This window comes from Plecotus auritus (assembly GCF_963455305.1).
Source record: "Plecotus auritus genome assembly, chromosome: 10".
Lineage (NCBI taxonomy): Eukaryota > Metazoa > Chordata > Mammalia > Chiroptera > Vespertilionidae > Plecotus > Plecotus auritus.
This window is the reverse complement of record NC_137785.1, coordinates 35,218,237-35,244,015: the sequence shown is the minus strand read 5'-3', so window position 1 is coordinate 35,244,015 and position 25,779 is coordinate 35,218,237. Positions and strand designations below refer to the sequence as shown.

At 43.8% G+C, this 25,779-nt stretch overlaps 1 protein-coding gene across 1 annotated transcript in view; it reads right to left on the bottom strand.

The window, feature by feature from the left end:
* Window positions 1-24,926, bottom strand: part of SPINT2 (serine peptidase inhibitor, Kunitz type 2) — a 34,442-nt gene extending 9,516 nt beyond the window's left edge. Inside the window, exon 1 of the mRNA XM_080644640.1 lies at window positions 24,095-24,926. Within this exon, the coding sequence (XP_080500766.1) occupies window positions 24,095-24,200 (106 nt within the window). The 5' untranslated portion in view covers window positions 24,201-24,926. The remainder of the gene's footprint in view (window positions 1-24,094) is intronic.
* Between the last annotated feature and the right edge of the window lie 853 nt (window positions 24,927-25,779).

The window sequence follows — 25,779 nt, the reverse complement described above, 5'->3', positions numbered from 1 at the left end:
CTGAAATCAATAAAAAAAAAAATATTTTTTTTAAAGAAGTGATGGAGGAAATACCCTTAGATGAGGATTAATAAACAAACAAACAAACAAACAAACAAGGTCACAAAACATATCCAGTCAACACAACCCAGGGGAAACAAGGCAGGAGAGCTCTCTGGCATATGATTCTGCCCGACACATATGGCTGGCCAAATGTCAGTGGCAGCCATAGCTATTGAGACAAGACAGTGAGGATCCACTTCGGACCCCAAACTGAAATCATCAAGGCAGGGAGCACCCAACTGCTAGAGGCAGCAACAGCCTGCCTGATGCCCTGTCAAGCTGAGAGCCCTGGAAAGCACCCTGATTGCTGTGTGTCCTTGCTTCCTGAGCAGTACCAGGTACTGCCTTTTTATTTTTATATATTTATTTTTTATATATTTTATTGATATTTTACAGAGAGGAAGGGAGAGGGATAGAGAGCTAGAAACATCGATGAGGGAGAAACATCGATCAGCTGCCTCCTGCACACCTCCCACTGGGGATGTGCCCGCAACCAAGGTACATGCCCTTGACCGGAATCGAACCCGGGACCCTTCAGTCCGCAGGCCGACGCTCTATCCACTGAGCCAAACCGGTTTCGGCTGGTACTGCCTTTTTAAATTTTATTTTAGGGGACATTTATTAAAACTGGGACAGTGAAACGAGAAAGGGCCTAGGATAATAGGAGAGGGACCAGGTGGGGAAATGAGGCTAGGCTGGGCTGCTTTGGCTCACTGGGAAGTCAGATACAGGTTCAGGGGATTTACTCAGGACAAGCTGCTGCTGCCCATTACCGCCCTGGTTGCAAGTCTCATGGGTTCCCTTGGAGTTTAGGAGGTATGTACCTGTAGGGGAAGGAAAGGGGGAAGGGAATGGCATGGGCATGCTACCTGGAGGGAGAGCATTTTGGCAAAGAGTTAAGGATGGAATTGTACACATGGGTGAATTATATAGTATGTGAATTACATCTCAATTAAAACAAAACCTGAAAGAGGGCCGATCGAAGCTCAAGGTAGGAACTACCAGACACCAACGCAACAGGGTGACCAAAGTATAAAGGGTGAAAATTTGGTAGCTTTTCATAAGCACTGGTGCCAGATACACACTCTGTACAGGTATGGAAGCCTCAGTGTCTGTAAAGAAGAGAAAAAAAACACCTATCCAGGGGTGGATGGCAGTTTCCTTGGTGAAGGAAGTCAACACTGCCTGGAATGTGGCCCTCATCTTTACAGGCGCAGACAACACGCCCAGGGATGCTGATCCCTGCTACCACAGCATACAAGAGGATACTGAGAAAATAACTGTCAAGCCAGTTGAATGTGTACATTCACTAGCATACCATCTCAGAAAGCAAGCTGAAACATAAAAGGTCACTTGGATTTGCGGGTAAGGAAAGTTTGCCGTAGCATTCCCAAGCACACCTCTCCCTCGGGTCTGCCTCAGAGATGCTTTCTTTTCTGACTGGAATGTTCTTTCTGTGGATATGTTGGTCCCTTCCTTACTAATCTTTTGGGCCTGGGAGGCCTATCTGTCTCAGACAGCTGCTCTCAATTATCACACTCTGATTTCATAGTTTCAATTTCAAAAGCAGCCTATTTCCAAGTTCCTTGGATAGAGTAGGAGGAGATGGGGAAACTTTACTTTTATCTTTAAATTAGATAAAAAATGCAGCGTATCTGGAGAGAATATTGATAATTGTTGAAGCCAAGGGATGGTTTGTCGGGGCTCATAAAACTGTTTTCACTACTTTGTTGTGTACATTTGAAAATTCCCATAATAAGAAAGAGAAAAAAGGTAATCTCTTTTTTACTCAAATTTCATTCAAGTACAAGTAAAAGAGCCTGGCTGGTGTGTGGCTCAGTGGATTAAGCGTTGTCCCATGGACTAAGAGGTCACTTTTTTGATTCCCAGTCAGGGCATATGCATAGGTTATGGGCTCTATTCCCAGTAGTAGGCATGCAGGAGGCAGCCAATTGGTATTTCTCTTTCCCTCTCACTCAAAAAAAAATCAATAAAAATAGATTTGGGGGCAAAAAAGTAAAAGAGCTCTAAGTAGCAGATTAATTGGCCAAAGCGAGGTTCGATTAAGATGAAATTTAACCATCCACTTACTGTATCAAGACAAGTGCTTCTGTGAATATAGAAGCTCCGTGCCGAATGGTGGAAAATCTCATTTTGTCACATCCTTTTACTAACTAAACTAGTGGCCTGGTGCACAAAATTCATGCACATTAAAAGGGGATTAATTAGAGGAAATAATTTAATATCGCTATTTGCCCTTTCTCTATAATAGAAGTGTCAGAGATGAAAAAAAAAAATAGTAAAACGTATATGAAAACATTCCTCCTGTCAGAGTCTGGGGTGCACCACGGGACCCAGAGTCAAGTCCCCACCCACCCACATGTGCCTCAAAATCGCATGAGACCCAGACCCGGCTGGCCTGGCCCCCATTGGGCTAGATACAGACCTGGCCAGTCCCACCCTTGTCAAGCCCCGCTGGGCAGGGGACGTAGCCTCAGGTCCCCTGGCCCGGCGCCAGGATGGGGGGTGTGGCTTGAGGTCCCCCAGCCCAGACCCGGGTGGGGGGCGTGCCTTGAGGTCCCCTGTCAAGCCCCGCTAGCTGGGGGACACGGCCTGAGATCCCCTGTCAAGCCCTGCTGGGTGGGGGACGCGGCCTGAGATCCCCTGTTAAGCCCCATTGGGTGGGGGGTGCGGCCTGAGGTCCCCCGTCAAGCCCCACAAGGCGGGGGGTGGGGGGGGACGGCGCACAGCCTCAGGTCCCCTGTCAAGCCCCACCAGGCAAGGGGGGCCCAGCCTAAAGTCCCCTGTCAAGCCCCACCTGGTGAGGGGCGTGTCCTGAGGTCCCCTGGCCTGGTGCTGGGGCAGGGGGAGCAGCCTGAGTTCCCCTAGCCCAGCACCAGGATGGGAAGCGCACCTTGAGGTCCCCTGTCAAGCCCCACGGGGGCGGGGGAGGGCGTAGCCTCAGGTCCCTGCTGATTGCTCGTTAAGGCTCCTTATGGGAACTTGGCCTCAGCTTTGGGTGCAGCCATCTTTGTGATGGAGTGATGGTCAATTAGCATATTCCCTCTTTATTAGATAGGATTACTTTTGAGCCTCTATGATATACATTTTTACTCTCTAGGCTTGAGAGAAATTAGCTCATGAAAAATAAATGTTTTATTTGCTTGTCTCAAAGGAGACAGTATCCCTTTAGGAAACACAGGCAATATATTCTTGACTTTCACCCCAAATAATATCAACAAATTTTCTTTCGTTATTCTCCAAAAAGCTTGTACAAGAAACCAGAAATACTTTTAGTATGTAATACAGATTCCATGACTTATCTTCCTTAAAAGAACTTAAGCCCTAGCCAGTTTGGCTCAGTGGATGGAGCATTGGCTTGTGGACTGAGGGGTCCCAGGTTCAATTCTGGTCCCGGGTTCAATTCTGGTCAAGGGCACATACTTCAGTTGTAGGCTTGCTGCCAATTGATGTTTGATGTGTTCCTCTCACATTGTGTTTCTGTCCCTCCCCTTTCTTTTACTCTAAGAATCAATGTCGAGAGAAACCAAGATGGCGGCATAGGTAAACACCTGAACTTGCTGCCTCGTACAACAAGTTCAAAACTACAACTAAAAGACAAAACGGACATCATCCAGAACCACAGGAAGGCTGGCTGAGTGTAAATTCTACAACTAGAAGGGAAGAGAAAAGCACACTGAGACTCACAGGAGCTCAGAGGTACAGAGGCGCGTGCGGAGAGGGCTGGCAACTGAGTACGCAGCTGGCTTTTTCAATCTGCAGGGAGACACAAGCTCCCGACTGCTCTGAACTCCAGTTCCAGGCAAGACTCTGGGGACCCAGACTCATACGGGGAGAAACTGGTCTGCCTGGCAGCGGGCGAAACTTGAAGGTGGCCTTCTCTCAGAGGTGCTTGCAGCGATTACCGCGGGACACTGAGACCCGGGGGCCTCTTAGGGCAGGGCTGACGGGAAGCCATTGCTGGTTGCTCCGCCCTGAGACTCCACCCCATCCAAGCTGTGTGCAGAGGGTTTTGCACATGAATGGCCTGATCCTTTGAATTCTAAACTTACCTATCAAACTGCAGCTGAGTCAGAGAGACCCATAACATCCAAAAGAAGGCCCCAGGCCCCACAGCAGCTTGCACTGCTTCACAGCTGGGCCTCATCAGGGCACCTCCAAAACCCAAACAAAGAAGAGGAATCTGCAGATCTCTCCTTAGCTCCTGCTGGGTGGCCTCAGGCAGAGGCTAAATTAGCACCTCCTTTGAGATCCAAGAGCCAGTGCACCCAGGGGTCAGAGTGGGACCATCCAGATTACAACTCCTTAGATCCATAAGGGACACACTCAGGGGGCAGACTCAGTAAGCACCAAAGCCCCACTGAAGCAACTCTTGCCTCATAAGGTTGTCTCCAGCACAGAAGTTCTCCCAGCGTAGACACAGCTGATCCTCACAGCCAATTGGCCTGGAGGTCAATTCCTCCCAGTGATGCCAACAACAATCAAGGCTTAACTACAAGACTGTGCACACAGCCCACAAAGGGGCACACCAAGAGTGTCCACCTCAACTAACTGGGGAGGCTGAGCCACTGGGCCCTATAGGACACCTACCACACAAAGCCACTCTAGCAACTCAGGGAAGCAACCAAAATGCGGAGACAAAGAAATAGGTCACAAATGAAAGAAATGGAGGAAAGCAAACGACTGGATATAGAGTTCAAAACCATAGTTATAAGGTTTTCAAGAATTTTCTAGAAAAGGCCGTTAAATTTAGTGAGACCCTCGAGGATATGAAAAAGGACCAACTAGAAATTAAGCATACACTGACTGAAATAAAAAATAATATACAGAGATCCAACAGCAGACTAGAGGACCGCAAAAATCAAGTTAAAGATTTGAAACACGAGGAAGCAAAAAACACCCAACCAGAAAAGCAAGAAGAAAAAAAGAATCCAAAAATATGAAGATAGTGTAAGGAGCCTCTGGGACAACTTCAAGCATAACAACATCCGAATTCTGGGGGTGCCAGAAGAAGAGAGAGAGCAAGATACTGAAAACCTATTTGAAGAAATAATGACCAAAAACTTCCCCCACCTGGTGAAAGAAATAGACTTACAAGTCCAGGAAGTGCACAGAACCCCAAACAAAAGGAATCCAAAGAGGACCACACCAAGACACATCATAATTAAAATGCCAAGAGCAAAAGACAAAGAGAGAATATTAAAAGCAGCAAGAGAGCGCCGAAACCGCTTTGGCTCAGTGGATAGAATGTCAGCCTGTGAACTGAAGGGTCCCAGGTTCGATTCCGGTCAGGGGCATGTACCTTGGTTGCGGGCACATCCCCAGTAGGGGGTGTGCAGGAGGTGGCTGATCAATGTTTCTCTCTCATTGATGTTTCTAATTCTCTATCCCTCTCCCTTCCCCTCTGTAAAAAAATCAATAAAATATATTTTTTAAAAAAAGCAGCAAAGCCCTGACCGGTTTGGCTCAGTGGATAGAGCGTCAGTCTGCGGACTGAAGGGTCCCAGGTTCGATTCCGGTCAAGGGCATGTACCTTGGTTGCAGGCACATCCCCAGTGGGGGGTGTGCAGGAGGCAGCTGATCGATGTCTCTCTCTCATCGATGTTTCTAACTCTCTATCCCTCTCCCTTCCTCTCTGTAAAATATCAATAAAATATATTTAAAAAAAAAAAAAAAAAGCAGCAGCAAAGAGAAAAACAGTTAATTACCTACAAGGGAGCACCCATACAACTGTCAGCCGATTTCTCAACAGAAACTATGCAGGCCAGACAGGAGTGGCAAGAAATATTCAAAGTGATGAATAGCAAGAACCTACAACCAAGATTACTCTACCCAGCAAAGCTATCATTCAGAATTGAAGGGCAGATAAAGAGCTTCACAGATAAGAAAAAGCTAAAGGAGTTCATCACCAGTATTATATGAAATGCTGAAAGGTATTCTGTAAGAAGAGGAAGAAGAAGAAAAAGGTAAAGATAAAAATTATGAACAACAAATACATATCTATTAACAAGTGAATCTAAAAATCAAGTGAATAAAAAATCTAATGAATAGAATAATCTGGTGAATATAATAGAATCAGGGGCATAGAAAGGGAGTGGACTGACAATCCTAGGCGGGGGGTGGGGGGGTGGTGGTGCGGGAAGAGACTGGACAAAAATCAGACACCTATGGATGAGGACAGTGGGGTGTGGTAAGGGCATGGGGTGGGGTGGGGTTGGGTGGGAACCGGGTGGAGGGGAGCTATGGGGAGAAAAAAAGAGGAACAACTGTAATAACTGAACAATAAAGATTTAAAAAAAAAAAGAATCAATGGAAAAATATCCTCAGGTGAGGATTAACAACAACAACAAAAAAAGTAAAGTACTGTACTTTGGTAGATCCAGATTAAAATCAAAATGCAGTTTTACTTATTTCTTGACACCCCATTTATTGCTTTTACCAAGCAATACACCAGGCATATTATGTGCACTATTTCTAATTGTCACAATAAAACTGTGAATCATGTAGTAATATCCCCACTGTACAGATGAGGACACAGGCCTGGTTGGGGTAGTTAAGCTAAGCGAGCAGGAGACCTGTATGTGCATTTGATTCATACTGATCTGATTAGAAAGCACCACTGTAATGACTCTGCAGACTGAAAAAGCTACTACAGTACCAGGCACTGGGAAAAATATGACACTGAAGTTGCCTAAAAGCCACAACATTCCTGAAAACCTTTATCACAATCTGAGGGATCACCAAGGTCAGGCCCTTGGCTGGGCCTCTGTTTTCAGTCACACTCTGTGACAGTGTCAGGGACCCTGTCATACCAAAGGAACTGGCCAACGCTGAGGTGGATTTGGTTGGACAAATTTTCAGAAAGTTATTTGTTAATGAATAATTCTATTATTATGGAGATGACAAAATAAGTCTTAGAATAGTGTTAGGAAACAATCATAAAAAATGTCTTAAGCCCTAACCAGTTTGGCTCAGTGGATAGAGCATCGGCCTATGGACTGACAGGTCCCAGGTTCGATTCTGGTCAAGGGCATGTACCTTGGTTGTGGGCACATCCCAGTAAGAGGTGTGCAGGAGGCAGCTGATCGATGTTTCTCTCTTATCGATGTTTCTACCCCTCTATCCTTCTCCCTTCCACTATGTAAAAAATCAATAAAATATTTTTTTAAAAAATGTCTTAAGTTCGACTTGTATGCTCACAAATGCTAGTGCAAAATTAAACACTTTCACCCTGGCCTGTGTGGCTCAGTTGGTTGGAGCATCATCCCATACATCAAAAGGTTGCGGGTTTGATTCCTGGTCAGAGCACATACCTAGGTTGTGAGTTTGATACTCTGGTCAGGGTCCACATGGGGTGTGTGTGTGTGTGTGTGTGTGTGTGTGTGTGTGTACCAATTGATGTTTCTCTCTCTTACCCCCCTCTAAAATAAGTAAGCATATCCTTGGGCGAGGATAAAAAAAATTAAATACTCTCTCTGTTTTCAAAATGCAGAGTAAGAAAAGCTGAAGGGAACCAAATTTGAATATACTGGCTTCACAATATGCAAAAATGGAATTTTGGCCTTCAAGTAACAGTAACATACCCTTGGAAAAGCATCCAAAATGGTTAAAAACCACACATTACTTGAAATATAAACTGTTTAATTATAAAACCCAGGCAGGCATTTTGAACATTAGTTATTACAAAACTTCCAAATAGCTGGGTCTTTATCATGGAAAACAGGTTTCTCAGGTTCTGAAACCATTAGAGCTTTAACCAAGACACCAAGTCAATGGCTCAGACAATTCCTCTCTGTGTGCAGCTGGCTGGAACCATCTGCTGTCACCCCCTAACAAGGACATCACAGAAACATTAGCCTGGTGGTATGCTCCCAGGCACTACCAATCTAATTTAACTTCACAGGCTAAAAAAGATGGTGTCTAATTATTCTTCAAAAAATGCACAACTACAGCTGTGCAGACTGAAAAATAAGTTTAAAGTTTACTTTAATAAAGTATTTCAAACCTTCTGAAAAGTACAGAATACATAACACTGGGGTATCTAGTTTTCAGCTTTATCAAATTATAACATTTTAAAGGACTAAAATATTTATAGAGCTGAAATATTTTATATGCCCCTCACTTCAATCCCACTTGCAATTAACACCTATCTTTAACTTGGTGTTTTCTTTTATTCATGTTTTCATACCCAAAAGTCAGTTTACTTTTTTTAAAAATGTATTTTTTTATTGATTTCAGAGAGGAAAGGAGAGGAAGAGATAGAAACACTAATGATGAGAATCATTGACTGGCCGCCTCCTACACCCCCATTGGGGACCAAGCCTGAAACCCAGTTACGTGCCCTTGACCAGAATCGAACCTGGGACCCTTCAGTCCGCAGGCCAACACTCTATACACTGAGCCAAACCAGCCAGGGCACCAGTTTACTTTTTAAAAATATATATTCTTATTGATTTCAGAAAGGGAGAGGGAGAGAGAGAGAAACATCAATGATGAGAGAGAGAATCATGGATCGGCTGCCTTCTGCATGTCCCCTACTGGTGATTGAACCCGCAACCGGGCATGTGCCCTGACCAGGAATCAAACCGTGACCTCCTGGTTCATAGGTTGATGCTCAACCATTGAGCCATTCCAGCTGGGCCAGAGTCAGTTTACTTTTAAAACAAAAATAACTTTCCTAGGATTCAAGTCCTTGATATACTTTTTATTCCCATGAGTGCTATAAACTAAAGAACACCTTACCTCACTATAGGCCTGATAAAAAGTCCAATCATCTCCCAAGCCTGAATGTTTCAAAGGGTTCAATTCTGGTTGGGGAATGTAGCAGGACCAACCAATAGATGTTTCTCTTTCACATCAGTTTCTTTCTCTCTCTCTCTCTCTCTCTCTCTCTCTCTCTCTCTCTCTCTCTCGGCACGTAGCAGGAGCAACCAATAGATGTTTCTCTCTCACATCAATGTTTCTCTCTCTCTCTCTTCCTCTCCTCCCTTGCTCTCTCTAGAATCAATGAAAACCATATTCTCAGGTGAGGATTTAAAAAAAATAAAACAAAATTGCTCTGAGAGTTACTTTACTTTTTGTGAAGGTTTTTGCCAGTGTTACTTCCTCTGGGACATCATCCTTTTTGCCACATTTCTGTTGCTAAGTGGGCCCTCACTAAGGTCCTCTGGGGGCATATCCAGTCTCTCAACTGGAGGTAGAGTCAACATTCCCACAGTCAGCTAGTTATTCTATCACTCACTCCATTTATGCTCCACTGGAATTTCAGTTCTGGCATTATCACTTTTTTTTCTTTGCTGCACTGGAGTCTATTTTTGGCCAATTCCGTCTACTGATTAACCATTTATATAAACTGTTACATAGGTTTATCACTGGGAAACAAGGCGCACAACTACATGCTTTGATGTGGATGAACTAACAAATGTGCAAGGACCAATCACTGCCGCATGTGTAGTTTATAGTAATTTGTGACTGTAGGACTAGCAGGGGAAACCTGTACCCAAGTACTTACAGTTATTATACTGTGGTAACTGAAATCTGACTAGCAGGGGAAACCTTTACCCAAGTACTTACAGTTATTATACTGTGGTAACTGAAATCTGAGCCCTGTTGTTAAGGGACTGAAATTATTTTTTTTTTCTTTTTATTAAGGTATTATATGTGTACATATCTTACCATTGCCCCCCCCCCACCCCACTCCCATACATGCCTCACCCCCCAATGTTTTGCATCCGTTGGTTACTCTTATATACATGCATATAGGTCCTTCAGTTGATCTCTTATTTCCCCCACCTCTCCCTAACCTTACTGCTGTAATTTGACAGTCTGTTTGATGCTTTACTGCCTCTGTATCTATCTTTTTGTTCATCAGTTTATAATGTTTTTCATTATCCCCAAATGAGTGAGATCATGTGGTATTTTTCTTTCATTGACTGGCTTATTTCACTTAGCATAATGTTCTCTAATTCCATCCAGGTGCCTATAAATGGTAGAAATTCCTTCTTTTTTATGGCAGCATAGTATTCCATTGTGTAGATGTACCATAGTTTTCTGATCCAGTCATCTGCTGACGGGCACTTAGGCTGTTTCCAAATCTTAGCTATGGTAAATTGTGCTGCTATGAACATAGGGGTGCATATATCCTTTCTGATTGGTGTTTCTAGTTTCTTAGGATATATTCCCAGGAGTGGGATTACTGGGTCAAATGGGAGTTCCATTTTCAGTTTTTTGAGGAAACTCCATACTGTTCTCCACAGTGGCTGCACCAGTCTGCATTCCCACCAGCAGTGCACGAGGGTTCCTTTTTCTCCGCATCCTCGCCAACACTTGTCGTTTGTTGATTTGTTGATGATAGCCATTCTGACAGGTGTGAGATGGTATCGCATTGTCGTTTTGATTTGCATCTCTCGGATAATTAGTGACTTTGAGCATGTTTTCATGTGTCTCTTGGCCCTCCTTCTGTCTTCTTTCGAAAAGATTCTATTTAGGTCTGTTGCCCATTTTTTTATTGGATCATTTATCTTCCTTTTATTAAGTTGTATAAGCTGCCTGTAGATGTTGGAGATTAAACCTTTATCAGTGATAACATTTGCAAATATGTTCTCCCATACAGTGGGGTTTCTTGTTGTTTTGTTGATGGTTTCTTTTGCTGTGAAAAAGCTTTTTATTTTGATGTAGTCCCATTTGTTTATTTTCTTTTTTTTTTTCTTTTTTTTTTTTTAAATATATTTTATTGGTATTTTACAGAGAGGAAGGGAGAGGGATAGAGAGTTAGAAACATCGATGAGAGAGAAACATCGATCAGCTGCCTCCTGCACACCTCCCACTGGGGATGTGCCCGCAACCAAGGTACATGCCCTTGACCGGAATCGAACCCGGGACCCTTCAGTCCGCAGGCCAACGCTCTATCCACTGAGCCAAACCGGTTTTGGCCCATTTGTTTATTTTCTCTTTGGCTTCCATTGCCCTAGGGGCAGTATCAGTGAAAAAGTTCTTTTGGCATATGTCTGAGATTTTGCTGCCTGTGGATTCCTCCAGTATTTTTATGGTTTCCCATCTTATATTTAAGTCCTGTACCCATTTTGAGTTTATTTTTGTGTATGGTGTAAGTTGGTGATCTAGTTTCATTTTTTTTTGCATGTATCTGTCCAATTTTCCCAACACCATTTATTAAAGAGACTGTCTTGACTCCATTGTATGCTCATGCCTCCTTTGTCAAATATTAAATGCGCATATTGGTTTGGGTCGATATCTGGATTCTCTATTCTGTTCCATTGATCTATATGTCTGTTCTTGTGCCAGTACCAGGCTGTTTTGAGGACAGTGGCGGGACTGAAATTATTTATGAAAGTGTGTTAATGGAAATTTTTGCATGTTGAAAACCCTGCAAAGCAAGGACTGCCATTATTTCAAGAGCTGTGGGCTACATAGTTCTTTTTTAAACTTTTAGTTGCAGTATTTTTTCCCCATCACCATTTATCACATAGTTCTGATTCAACTCTGTCATTGTAGCATAAAAGCTACCTCAGACAATATGTAAATGAATGACAAGGAGGCTTTTTTATGGACACTAAAAATTTTATCTCACATAATCTATACATGTTTGTTTGTGGTTTTTTTTTTTTAATATATTTTTTATTGATATTTTACAGAGAGGAAGGGAGGGGGATAGAGAGCTAGAAACATCGATGAGAGAGAAACATCGATCAGCTGCCTCCTGCACACCTCCCACTGGGGATGTGCCCGCAACCAAGGTACATGCCCTTGACCAGAATCGAACCCGGGACCCTTCAGTCCACAAGCCGACGCTCTATCCACTGAGCCAAACCGGTTTTGGCTATACATGTTTTTAAAAATTATTTTTATTTTCAACCATTAAAAAATGTAAAAATCGTACTTAGCTTGCCAATTATTTTTACAGTGTTTATAGAAAACTCCCTGTTCAGATTTTCCACCCTTACAGAACTCAGTCTTATATGTGTAGTCAGAAGCTACCACATAGAGTGCTAGAGTTCACATTTCTTTAACAGCACTGACCATGCATTCCTTTGCTAAAAAGACTGTAGCACACCCTTCCACCACTAAAAACAACAGCTCTACTCTCTTCATTGAAGCCACTTAGAATTCTAAGAAATAATGGCAAAGAGAAATTATTTGATATAAAAAATCTTTGGAGCCCGGCCAGTGTTGCTCAGTGGTTGAGCGTTAACCCATGAACCAAGAGGTCACTGGTTTGATTCCATTAGGGCACATGCCCTGGTTGCTGGCTCAATTCCCAGAAAGGGGCAATTCCCAGTAGGGGTGTGCAGGAGGCAGCCTATCCATGATGTTTCTCTCTCATCGATGTTTCTATCTCTCTATCCCTCTCCCTTCCTCTCTCTCTAAAAATCAAGAAAAACATTTTTTTTAAAATTCTTGGACATTTGAAAATCATATTTTATACACACAAAAAAAAGACAAAGTACAGTTCACTGTTCAAGATTCAAAAGCAAAGAAAATAATGAAGAGTTATATAATTCAAGAATTTCAAAGACCAGGGGCAACTATTACCAGGGTTTGGTTTTCACAGACCTACCAAAGCTAAAAATTCACCACCAAGGCATCTTGTTTATGCCAGTGAATAACTGTGAGACATCCACATAATGGAATAACCAGAGCTGTGAACAGTCCAATGCGTATGTGCTGGTACAGAAACATGGCTAAATCTGAGATGGGGGAAGGGGGACCAAAGAATCGTTTCTGTATCATAATTCCTTTTTTAAACTTTTAATTTAGACACATGTATGAATCTAACCCTCGAGGGAAAGGGACTAAACGAAGGAGACATTTACATACAGGTTTTCTTTTTTATCTGTATTTTTTGGTATAGTGTGAGCCATCAGTGGCCTTATCTGGACAGTAGATTATGGTACTGTTTATTTGCTTTAATTTTTCAGTAAAATAATTTTAAACTACATGAATTAAAACTGAATGTATTAAATTCCCCAGTATCTGGAGCAGTACTAAGCTATAGTGTTTGTGAATAGCTATCATATGTAAATATGGTGACCACATAATTTATCCTCATCAAGACACTTTTCAGAATGAACGAGTATTAATAGTTACCCTGGGACATATGGTGGTATAAATTGGAACCATCCAAGGTAAATCCTCCAAGCCATCCTATACACTGAAGGCACTAACTAGGGATGTGGTCCTTTGTCCTCCAGGGGTTTAAAATTCAATTACAGCCACAAGACTCCCTTGGGTAGGAAAGAGAAGAAAAAAGGAATCACACAAGGTAAAATATTATAATCACAGCCTAATTCAAAGGGCTTATAAGCCATACAAGGTATAGAGGAAATGACTAAAGACTCTGGTATAGGGGAGTGACAAAATAAGAAAGAGTCATTTGGCAAAAGTGTGTAGGACAGATTAGAGTCGGTAGTTAGTCTGGTAAAGGACCAAAGCTTGAAGGAATACCTGGCTCTTTTACCTGCTGAAGTTACCTGGGGGCATTTTCCTAATCTCCTAGTATTTCTTCATTCATAACATGGGAACAAAAATGTATAAGCCTCTTAATAAAACTGGAAAATGTGTAACTCACATACACTGAATGGCCAGATTATTATGATCTCTGAACGCATAATAATCTGGCCACTCGTGTGTGTGTGTGTGTGTGTGTGTGTGTGTGTGTGTGTGTGTGTGTGTGTAGAGAGAGAGAGGGGGGGGGGGCCGGTGCTTGAATTCGTGCATGGGTGGGGTCCAGCCAGCCTGGCCAGGGGGAGGGGACATGGGCAGTTGGCCGGCCTGCCTGCTGGTCGAACTCCTGGTCGAGGGGACAATTTGCATATTAGCCTTTTATTATATAGCATATACACTGAGTGGCCAGATTATTATGAGTTCAGAGATCATAATAATCTGACCACTCAGTGTATTTCTTAATTCACCAAGCCCCATATTCATTGATTTAGGCCTGCCTACTTAAAAAAAAATCATGTAGATTTTAGAGACTTGGAGTATCTAAATCAAAGACTCTTAGGAGGTTTTAGGAAGATTAGGCAGTGCTTTCTGTGACACAATAAGAAAAATATATTTGGTCTTTGACCCCCTACCCGGGCCCCCCCACCCCCCACCTAAAACCCTTATAATTTCCTGAGTGCTAGGAGCATCTTTTGTTCTAATATTTGGTCTTTGACCCAGGTTCCCGACACAAGAGTGTCTAAGACCCTGGGAATCTCTGGAGTGATAAAATTAGTTTTTGTATGCTAATGAGATGATTGGGCGGGGGGGGGGGGGGGGGGGCTGGAGAGCTTCAAAATGGGGCTGTGCATCAGAAAGACCAAGGCCAGGTTAAAGTTCTAGAACATTCAGCCCCACCCTCCCTTCCTCCAGGGAGGGGACAGGGGTGAGAAACTGAGTTAGGAGAGCTTCTGGGTTAGTGAAAACATCCATATGACAGGAGAGTGGCTGGCTCACCCCACACCCCAGGACAGAAGCTTCTGTGCTAGGGACCTTCCGGACCTCACCTATGTCTCCACCTGGCTATTCATCTGTATCCTTTATAATAAATCGGCAAATGTTGTTTTCCAGAATTCTGTGAGTGTTCTACTAGCAAATTATTGAACTACTAAACCCAAAGGTATATAAAAGGAATCCTCCATTTATAGCAAGTTAGTTAGAAGTACATATGACAACCTGGGATTTTTAAGTGGCATCTAGGGAGGAGGGGCATTTTGTGGGACTCAGCCCTTAACCAGTGGAGTCTGTGCTAACTCTGGGTACTATCAAAATTGAGTTATTAAAAAAAAAAAAATTGAGTTATGAGTTAAACCGTAGGACACCCCATCAGTGTCTGAGAACTTGAGAACTGCTTGATGTAGAAAAGCCCACACATCTGGTTTCAAAAGTATTCTGTAGTAAAAAGGAGAGTTTTCACTTTAAAGTCTTTTCACGTTAAGGGCTAAGAATGTTAGCAAGAGAACAATCTTGAGGACATTATAAATATAACTCAGCCCAAGTTGATGTGAAGGCCTCTGTGTGTGATTTATACCTGTTCTGGATCTAGTTAGTATGAAAGTGTTATTTGGCAAGTTTGTTAGCAAAATGCCCCCCTATGTTTCCTGCTGAGGAATGCATCATTAACCTTGAGTATATCTTGACAATGGCGTGTCTGGGAAAGGGCATTTGCTCACTGTAACTTGAATTCACTGGTGAGGAGATTCAGTTGGCTTTCCTTCCATAGGCCGCACTGAGCTAAATTCTGCAGGCTTGCTCTGATGCATTTCTTTTCTTTTTTTTTTTTTTAATGTTTTTATTGATTTTATAGAGGGAGGAATAGAGAAACATGGATCAGCTGCCTCTGGTACACCCCATACTGGGAATCAAGCCTGCAACCCAAGTATATGCCTTAATGGGGAATCAAACCAGTGACCTCTTGGTTCATGGGTCAACGCTCAACCACACCAGCCAGGCTCTGAAGCATTTCTTAAAAACAATTCAAATGGGAGGGTTGTCTTTAACACACAGGTTAATATCAGAAGATTGTTGTGAAGATTATAATAATTTATGAGCCATTACAAGCGCTTAAAACATTTAGCACAAAGCTTTGAATAAATAGTAGATATTATACTTTTATGAAGACCAGACTAATATACTAGAGACAATGGGAACGAAAATAAAGAGAAGGCTGACACACTTCACTAGAAAGTCCAACTTTCAGGATATAGGGAATACGGAAAATCAAAAGTACAACCTCAGATTAAAGAATTGGTCAAACCAGCTCAATCACTCCTTCCCTTGGTTTTTCTGCTATGTACCATTTGCCATGACTGAAGTGACAAAACTCCCTATCTTCACCTAAAGTAAGGTAATGGCAAACTATCACACAGATCGAACTCCTGCACCACAAAATTGTCATGAGATCAAGAGTTCAGGGACAGAAAGCCCAAGGGTGGGACTGGAGAAAATAAGAAAAAATATGCCTTGGTTACCCATTTGGACTGCAAATATCTTTCCTCTGAAGATTGAGAGAATCTCATTGTATGAGTGAAGAGGTAGTCAATACCAGGGAGGTAAGCAAGCTGTTTTAATTCTACCATGCCAAATTCCAAAGTTGACATTTATTTTATAATCGGCCTTAATTCACCTATTTTGGTAGCTAGATAAGTTCTACATACTTGAGTACTTCTGTTTACAGGATGGAAAACTACTAACTATCCATCTCCTCTAGGTCCAGGTATCTGGAAGTTGTCATTAATAGGATAATTCAGAAACTTTAAAATAACCCATAGGTATTTATGAGGAAAGAATATTTACATTGACAAACCCAACTTCAATTATAAGTCTCATAAAATCTTGATGTTTTAGATATAAAATGTTGGCATTTTAAGATATAAAATATTTAGATAAAGTTTACATTTCATACACTACCAACACTACACAAACCAGCACTCCTGCCCACCGGCATTTCATATTCATCACCCAAAGAGGACTATAAATTATACCCTTACCTAAATTCATAACTAGAAATACAGTAGCCCATCTGAACAACTTGGAAACAAACAATTTCAAAGTCTTTCATGAGACTGTTAGTTCACATTCAGGGGATCTTAACCTTGTTTGAATAATGGATCATTTTCAGAAACTGATAAAACCTGCCAAAACCGGTTTGGCTCAGTGGAAGAGCGTCAGCCTGCGGACTGAAAGGTCCCAGGTTCGATTCCGGTCAAGGGCATGTACCTTGGTTGCGGGCACATCCCCAGTAGGAGGTGTGCAAGAGGCAGCTGATCGATGTTTCTCTCTCATCGATGTTTCTGACTATCTATCCCTCTCCCTTCCTCTCTGTAAAAAATCAATAAAATATATTTAAAAAAAAAAAAAAAAAAAACCTAATGGACCCTCTTCCTAGAGCAGTAGGAAGAAACAGAGCAGTGTTTCTCAACCTGTTTTTTAGTATCACACTCCCCACCCACCCCAAGGAGCCTTGATATGTTTTTCCTTAGTCACCCCAGGAAATTCCAATACCACACATACTGTATACTTATTTATACAGAGTGGCCCTTTGAAAGGTCATAAACTGTTGTAATATATAATATATCCTCCAACCCTCGAACATGCCTTAGACACTGGGAAACACATGGACAAAATATCACATGTGAATTTAGGGACTTCAGATTAAAGGGCTTCTAAAGACATGGACCCAGGACCCCATTGATGAGATTCATCTCAAACATCTGAAAAACAACAATTAAATTTTTACCCTTATTTCTTTTTATTGATTTGAGAGACAGAGAGAGATAGAGAAAATGTGTTGTTCCACTTATTTATGCATTCATTAGTTGATTCTTGCATGTGCCCTGACCTGCAACCTTGGCACATTGGGATGATGCTCTAACCAACTGAGCTACCCAGCCAGGGCAACCCTTATTTCTAAAACTGTTTCTTCAAAGTTCCTGGGCCTCATATTCCATCACAGGGAGTTTTCAAAAAGATCTTGCCAGAAACAACACTTGAAATAACATTTGTGACCAGGATCATACAAAAATATCCATAATCCATAAGCTAATAATTCCCCGACTCATCTGTGAATTAGTCATATGACCATCAGCCTCCTGGGGTTAATGAAGTCATTTTGGTGTGACTTCTTCAGAGTTATCTCCCCCTCACATGAATCACAGGCTACCATATCCCTTATTTGGCCTTCCTTGTCAGTCTCAGGAAATGGCAAACAGAGGCTTGTCTGTCTGGCCAACTACCAAGAGACAAGCTTGAGCAAGCAAATGGCTCTGGGGATAGGTAAAATGAAAAACAGGTGGGGCAGTGGCAGTGAAAGAGAAGCTGGCTTTCTCTATCACAGGCTGCACTTTCAAATGCTGACCAAAACAAAAGAATGTTTCTGGTGGAAAATATCTTTTTCCACAGAAAGGTCCATTCTCCCTCTGTGGACCTAAAAGGCCCTGGTTGTTCTGTAGGGATTGTTGTCATTTGAGCTTCAAAGCCCATGTTTTCAGTAAACACCAAATCTTGCCTTACTTTTCTTCAAAGTACTCATCCCCAGATCTATATTCATTGTTCAATTCTTTATTGTATTGTCTTCATCTCATCACAATGTAACTACCATGGACTGTGTGTCTTTTTTTCAGTGCTCTATTTCCCCGGCCTAAAAATAAAGCTTGGTATGTGCTCAATAAGTATGCTGAATCATTATTTCAAACTGTCCTGGAACCACTTTCTTGCCTGCAAGCAGAACAAGAGCCTCTTCTACAGCGGACAAGAATACCAGAAGATGCTATTTTGGAGAATCCCCAGCTGATCACCAATACCAACTGCACTTTAGCTCCTATCTATCACTGTGTCTTTGACCATCCATGGGGGTGAGGAGAAGAGAAAAATGTACTAATAACATGCTTATTAGAGATTTGCTAAAATTCACCCTTTTAGTCAAAGTTCTGGGGAAACTGTAATTAACCCAAGAGGGGGATGGAAACTGAAAGTCACCTGAAAGTGCAATAGAGGCTCTCAAATGCTGCATTTGTCCTCAGCATAAGTCCCAAAAAATAAGTCCCAGACCGGGAAAACGGTATTGGCAACAGTTACTTGTAGTATGCCTAACTGAACACTCCACTCCCTAAAGGAATTTTTGAGGTTCTACTCTGAAGAGGAATATATTACTGTCCTTGTATTTATCAAAATTACCTATTTGGGGGCCCTCCAAATACCTGGGGAAGAGAAGAAAAAATTATGCACATTTGTGGTCACCTGATAAGGGGTTTTCCCCTCCCTAACATCAATAATACACATACATACACTCACTGTACCATTTATAGAGTTGTTTTATCCACCTCCGTTTATTAAATGGAGCATATTCTTAAGGTGGAAGTCAAAGCTCCAATGTTTACAGATACAGAGGGCAGGCCAAGTGAATAAACACACACTTTGGGAGAGTAGTACCTAACCCAGCCGTGGGCAAACTACGGCCCGCGGGCTGGATCCGGCCCGTTCGGCTGTTCTATCCGGCCCGCGGAGCCGAAAGAGCGGAGGGTTCTCTTGCTCTCCCCTCCGCTCCTTCACCAGCAGCAGTGTTAACATGGCAACGTCGGGAAACAGGGCCGAAGCTCCTTCTTCTGAGTGGGCGGATTTATATCCGCCCATTCAGTAGAAGGAACAACCTCTCAATCTTCCAGAGGCTCCTTGTAATGCCCGCGGACATCACCCTGGGAATGCGTGGACACGTTATCGTGGTGATGTAGGGAGACACGCCCCTGGAGAACACAGTATCAGAGCATTAGCTAAAAAGGAGACCAACAACACTGTTCCCACTGAAGTTGATGTTTTAAAGACCAAAAACCTTTCAACCCAGTCTACATTGCCATCTACATCTACGTCCCGGGCATAATTTGGAAGTTGCACTAAAGAAAATGTTTAATTTACTGTTTACACATTTTGTTCTTTTCTATTTGTTTTAGTTTTAAATTATTTTATTATATTTAAGTTTAATTTGAAAGGCTTTTGTACCTTTCCTTTGTTAGGCAATTTTATTTTGCCTTTGCCATCTTCAATATAAGGTATGTTATTGTGCTATGATTCCTCCATTTTTTGAAGTTTCAAATTATAATAATTAGTGTTTACATTCTTCTTGTTAAAATGTTTGAAATGAATAAAACTATTGAAATAAAAAAAAAAGACCGTACCCTTTTATGTAATGATGTTTACTTTGAATTTATATTAGTTCACACAAACACTCCATCCATGCTTTTGTTCCGGCCCTCCGGTCCAGTTTAAGAACCCATTGTGGCCCTCGAGTGAAAAAGTTTGCCCACCCCTGACCTAGCCTGTCCAAAAGGAGTGATGGGCCCCAGCCGATGGTGATATGTGGGAATATAGGCCTGGTGGTGCCAGATCTTCATTTTTCAGGCAAAGCCAAAACACAAATTTTCCCATTAAAAAATTCCCAATTCTAGAAAATACAAGTCACATAAAGTCTGTTTGAGGCCTCCAGGGAATGGTCAATTTATACTTTCTTTGTGCTTTCCATGATTCTCCTCTCACCTGCTTATCACATCAGTTCCAGCCTCCTAAATACCCATCATCCTGTTTTTTTTGTTGTTTTTTTTTTAAATATATTTTATTGATCTTTCTAACAGAGAGGAAGGAAGAGGGATAGAGAGTTAGAAACATCCATCAGCTGCCTCCTGCACACCCCCTACTGGGGATGTGCCCGCAACCAAGGTACATGCCCTTGACCGGAATCGAACCCGGGACCCTTGAGTCCGCAGGCAGATGCTCTATCCACTGAGCCAAATCAGTTAGGGCCCCATCATCCTGTTTTGTTACCATTTCCCTTTCCCCAACTCTTGGGGCTTCTCTATTTATGACCTATCTTAAACAAAATCTCTCATTTTCTCAATCACTTCTCTAAACATGATGACTTTCTTATCTCTAACCTAATCTGTTCTCCTCTCTAAGTGGGTAGGTCTCCTTGCTCCTAGGTGCTACTTCCAGACATTCTACCTCCATCCTCTCCCCAGAACCCCAACTAAGAATCTTATCAACAAAGTAGATAGTATCCACCTTATGCATCATCTTCTGACCCAGGCCATTATACCTCACTTCTCCACGATTTTAGCTCCAGGCTCACTGCCACTCCCCCTCCTCCCATCATCATTCTTGGTGATTTCCATATCCAGGCCGGTGATCCTAGAATCATCCTGACCTCTTGGTTAGTAGACTTCCTCTCCTCCAATGATCCTCTCCTCCCCCAGACTCTTCTATGGTCATGCCTAGGCCTTGTCTTAATAATTGCAGTCTAGCCCTAGCCGGTTTGGCTCAGTGGATAGAGCATCAGCCTGGGGACTGAAGGGTCCTGGGTTCAATTCCCATCAAGGGCACAACCCCAGGTTTTGGGTTCAACCCCTAGTAGGGGAGATATGCAGGAGGCAGCCAACCAATGATTCTCTCTCATCACTGATGTTTCAATCTCTCTCCCTCTCCCTCTCTGAAATCAATACAAATATATTTAAAAAAATAAATAAAAATAACTGCAGCCTCTTCAGAACTTCAGTTTCATGCATCTCATTCACTGCCCACCATATCCTACCTTTCTTTTCTAGTTCATTCCCTCCAAAACTTCAATTTCAACAATCCACTGGCCCTACAACCTTTCCATGACTCCTCAACCCCCTCATGTCTTCACGCAAATTAAATTCCTTGATCTACTATCATAATCAGCCCCTAAACATTTGTTTACTACACACTTTTATCTGACAGAGCCTATGCAGCTCCACCCTACTTATCTGACAAAGCCCATGCAGTTGCAGGTGGCTGGAGAAACACCTCACTCAGTGAAAATCAAAGCAATCAGGAAAGAAGAAGAAGAAAAAAAAGGTAGAAAGCTTTCAAACAAACAACTTCAGATAAGCAAGGGCATTAGTTGACCCAGCCAAACAGGAGTACTTCTGAAAGGTCAGTAGGTTCAGCCATCTGCAGCAGCCAGGGAGGCCACTGGGAACAGAGGCTGCCTCTGCAGCCAGACCTGGCTTTGTCAATTACTATTTTGTGACCTTAGATAAGATCTGTAACTTCACCACACCAGGTCCTCTCAAGGATTAAATAACACACACAGCAGGGGTGGAGAACATCAGGCCAGCGAAATCATTTGGTCTGACCCTGCCAAGGCATTAGGGGTGAATTAATTAAATGTTTGACCAAATGTAGCAGGCCAGTTTTTAAGTTGATAATTTTGTATGGCCCTCCAATGATGTTATAAATATCTAAATGGCCCTTGGCAGAAAAAAGGTTCCCCACCCCTGACATACAGGTGCAGAGTAAGCAATAGATGTTAGTCCCAAACTCAGTTTTGACAAAGTCCAGGCCAGGTAACTGGAAGGTACTATACATCCTTAACATAATTACTTCATCTACAAAAGTCCAGAAGGGCTGACAAATCCTGGTTCAGACTGCAAGAATAATGAACAAAGAATAATGTGTTCCTAATTCTTATTCCTCTAGAGCTGAGCCCTTGACATACCCATTAACTCATTTTTTTTTTCCTCTCTGCCTCAGGCAAAGGGAAATTGTTTTCAGAAATCACTGCAGGTGATGACTTACTGCACACTTTTCACCCAATATGTTGGCCTATGCCTATAAAGCCACTGGCTCCTGCCTATTTCTATCACCTCACATCCTCCTCCAATTCTCCCTTCCTCCTTTTCTGCTCCAGCCACACACACTGGCTGGCTAGCTCTCCTGGTCTTTTCCTTCAAAACCACCATGTGTGTTCCAGCCTCAAGGCCTTTGTACTCCATTACTTCCAACTGGACACTCACCCCTAAGGTCTTTGTGTGGCTGCCACCTCCTCACTTTTCATCTTAGAGCTCAGATGTCGCCCTCCTCAGAGAGATCTTCCCTGACTAGTGAACCAAAGTGACCCCCATCAGACATATTTTTATATGGATCTTACAAGGAGCACATGCCAGGCACCCACCTGAGAGGGGTTGGGTATGGAAGGGTGGCACAATTCTAGGAACACAATCTTGCTGAAGGATAGAAAAGACTAGGAGAGGAAGCACAGGAACATAGGTATTTATATATCTGGGTCACAGGGCAAGTCATAGAGAAAGCATGACAAGAGAAGCAAATTGCCTCAAAATATACACATGGAATCTGAATAGTGTACTTTTTGAAGGGAAAAAAATGTTGGAACCTGTTGCTTGTTCACCATAGAGAATAAAATTTTAGGTGATATTGGGGGGAAAAAGTGGCCCCCATCATCTTACTTCACCTCATTTGTGTACTTCGTCCTGTTCATTTACTTCTTAGTAATTTAATATTGTGATGAGTGCTCTTTATTTAAATGTTTACTCACTGTCTCTGTCTCTCCCACCAGATTATAAATTCTGTGAGTGCAGAATCGTGGCTTGTCAGAGTCACAAGCACTGTCCCTGACACACAGCAGGGCCACAAAAAATTTCGCTAAATCAATGAATTCTTTCAACAGTTATTTTCAAAGTCCACTTGTGCTTGTCTTAAGAAGTTAAGGTTCTAACAACACCTGTTAAAAAAGACCTTTCAAGCTAAACTTCCTTAAGAGTGGAGAGGTTTAAATCCGAACCTCTTAAAGGACCAATCCAATAAATCTAAGCCTAGCTCCTCACAACCAATATTATTCTTTTTTTAAATCTCATCTGAGGAGAGGATGTTTTTTTGATTGTAGAGAGGGAGGGAGAGGAAGAAAAAGAAACATCGGCTGTCTCCCGCACAAGCCCCAGGGGGAGTAGGGGTGGTGGGGGAGGGGAATCAAACCCGCAACGTAGGTAAGGTATGTGCCCTGACCGGGAATCGAACCCGCAACCTTTGGTGTACAGGACGATGCTTCAACCAACTGAGCCACCCGGCAAGGGCGCCAATACTCTTCTTAAACCTTGGCATCTGGCAAAATTTCTCCCCTCCAACACTTTTGCTTTTCTTCTCCTTCCTGTTGATTTCACTGAGAATCACCTTCCTTCTTGGAGGCGCTCCACTGCAGCTGAACCAGAAAGGTTTCTCAGGAGGCTGATGTCCAAGATCTGAAGAGGTGGGGGTGGAGCCTGCTTCCAGAAGCAAACTGCCAGCAGGTAACTAACCCAACCCCCTTCCTCACAGGCCTGGCCTCCAAGGCTTTCCTGAGCCTTGGGACTTTCTGCGCCCAGGAAGCGGCTGGCCTTCTGGTGGGCCTCTCACCCCTTCCTGCCACAGGGAGGAGCCGCGCTACTCACCGGCAACACGCTGGTCTCCCTCACCCACTGGAAACTTTCTCAGCGCTGACTCCGCCCGGCCTCACTCCCAAGAGCTGCCAAACCCCCTCACAGAGCTGGCTCACTCTCCCAGAGGGGCTCCACCACACCCGCTGTGAGCTTCACCAAGTCGCCCCCATTCCCTCCCCCGCCAATTCTCCCCACTCAGACCTTATCCATGGCCTCTCGGATCCAACTTACCCCCCACATCCTGCCCCTTACGTCCCGTCTTCGGCCTCTCGGCCATCCACTCCTCCCTGGAGACCCGCCCGGGCACTCACCGTGGACGTCACGTTCTCCGTCGGCCGCTTCGACCCCGAAGAGGAGCAACGATGCCAGCAGGGCGAGGAGCGCCGGGCACCGCCTCGGCCCACACAGCTGCGCCATGACTAGCTCCACCGGCCGCGCGCAGGCGAAGCCTCCAGCCGCTGGCCGTTGGGGTCTCGCGATCAGGTGCGAGAAGCCCCTTGCTGCGCAAGCGCACTGGAGCGCCTCGCGTGCAGGTGCGGACGCTCGTAGAGAGGTTGCGCTGGCGCTGGCACTGGCGCTGGCGCCGAAATCTCCAGAAGAAAGCCCCCTTCTCTATCTCCTACGCCCACAACGCGGGAGAACGCTCCTCACTCGCCCCTTGGCCCCCAGTAACACACAGCGACTGTCCACCATTCAGAGCCCCACCACACGGCAAATGGCTCGGTGGGGGCTGGAGCCGATGGCGGATGCCTGAAAGGAGACGTCGAAAGTGGCCGAGGCCGCCAGGGAGGGGGCGGGGAGCACCTGGCGCAGGCGCAGGGAGCAGGCACCTGCGCGGTATCCTCCTCTCTCCGCGCACCTGGGCCCGCCCCCGGCGCTGGGGAAAGGGCCCGGGCTAACGTTGGCTCCGCCCCGGGTAAGCCTGGCTTGCGGGTAGGCGCCTGCCGGCTGAGCCCAGGCTTCCTGCTACCCTTTTCCCGGGGCCGGTTGATGATGACCCAGTACCTTCGCCCAACTCCAAGTGGGAGCAGAGGGCGCACATACGCTCTTCCTAGAAATCTGGCTTTTTGCCCGCCTCAATTCAGCCTTCCTTTGAGGAAGAGAAATTTATTTTTTTCTAAATTCGACGTTCCCTAAGCGCCTAGCCCTAGTCGGAACTTGGTAATGCAGCACTGACCACGTCAGACTAGTTCCTGCGTCTCCAGATAGGAGCAGCCATAGGGCAGAGTGATTAGGGATGTGACGGGGAAGCACAGGCCAAGTGATCATCAGCTGGGGTGGTGGATGATGGGAACCCAGACAAATCCCCGCTTCAGTGTGAGAAAGGGCTTCCCCGGAGGAGGTGATAGACTTAGGAATGAACACCAGCTTCAGGCTCTGCCTCTACGGTTCCCAGTCCTGAGAAGTAGACAAATTATTCACCAGACTGGGATAGGGCAGCGATAGGGAAGCACAGGCAGAGTAATCAGTCCCTAAAGGAGGAAAGTCCAGAGGAAGTACCTGACGCAGCTTGGGGGCCAGAGAGACTTCCTGAAAGAGAATCTCAAAAGGAGGATGGAGTGGGACAGGCATAGGAGTAGAGGAAAATAAAGGAGACCTATTGAGCCGGGTAGTAAAGGAGGGCCCATGAGGAGGTGGTTTTGAAAATGAACACTGACAAATTAAAAGGGATAATGGACAAACATTACAGGAATTATAACAGCAAAGCAAAAAAGTCATAAGAAAGACAACAGTATGTTATAGGAGCCAGGGCCACTCCCACTAGTCAGCCTCCCTCCTGACGTATTAATACAGGGGTGGGCAAAATAATAATACAAGAATAAACTCTGTTTCCTGTACTTACAACCATAAACCTATTTTTGTCCACCCCTGATATGTAAAGAGCCTTAATTGGGTAAAATGGTGTTTACCTTAAAGTTTTATGCCAGCCATCTTCTTTAATCTTGCAGTGAGGTCCTGGGACTCCAGATCAAGATTCCAAATGTGAGCCCAAAGA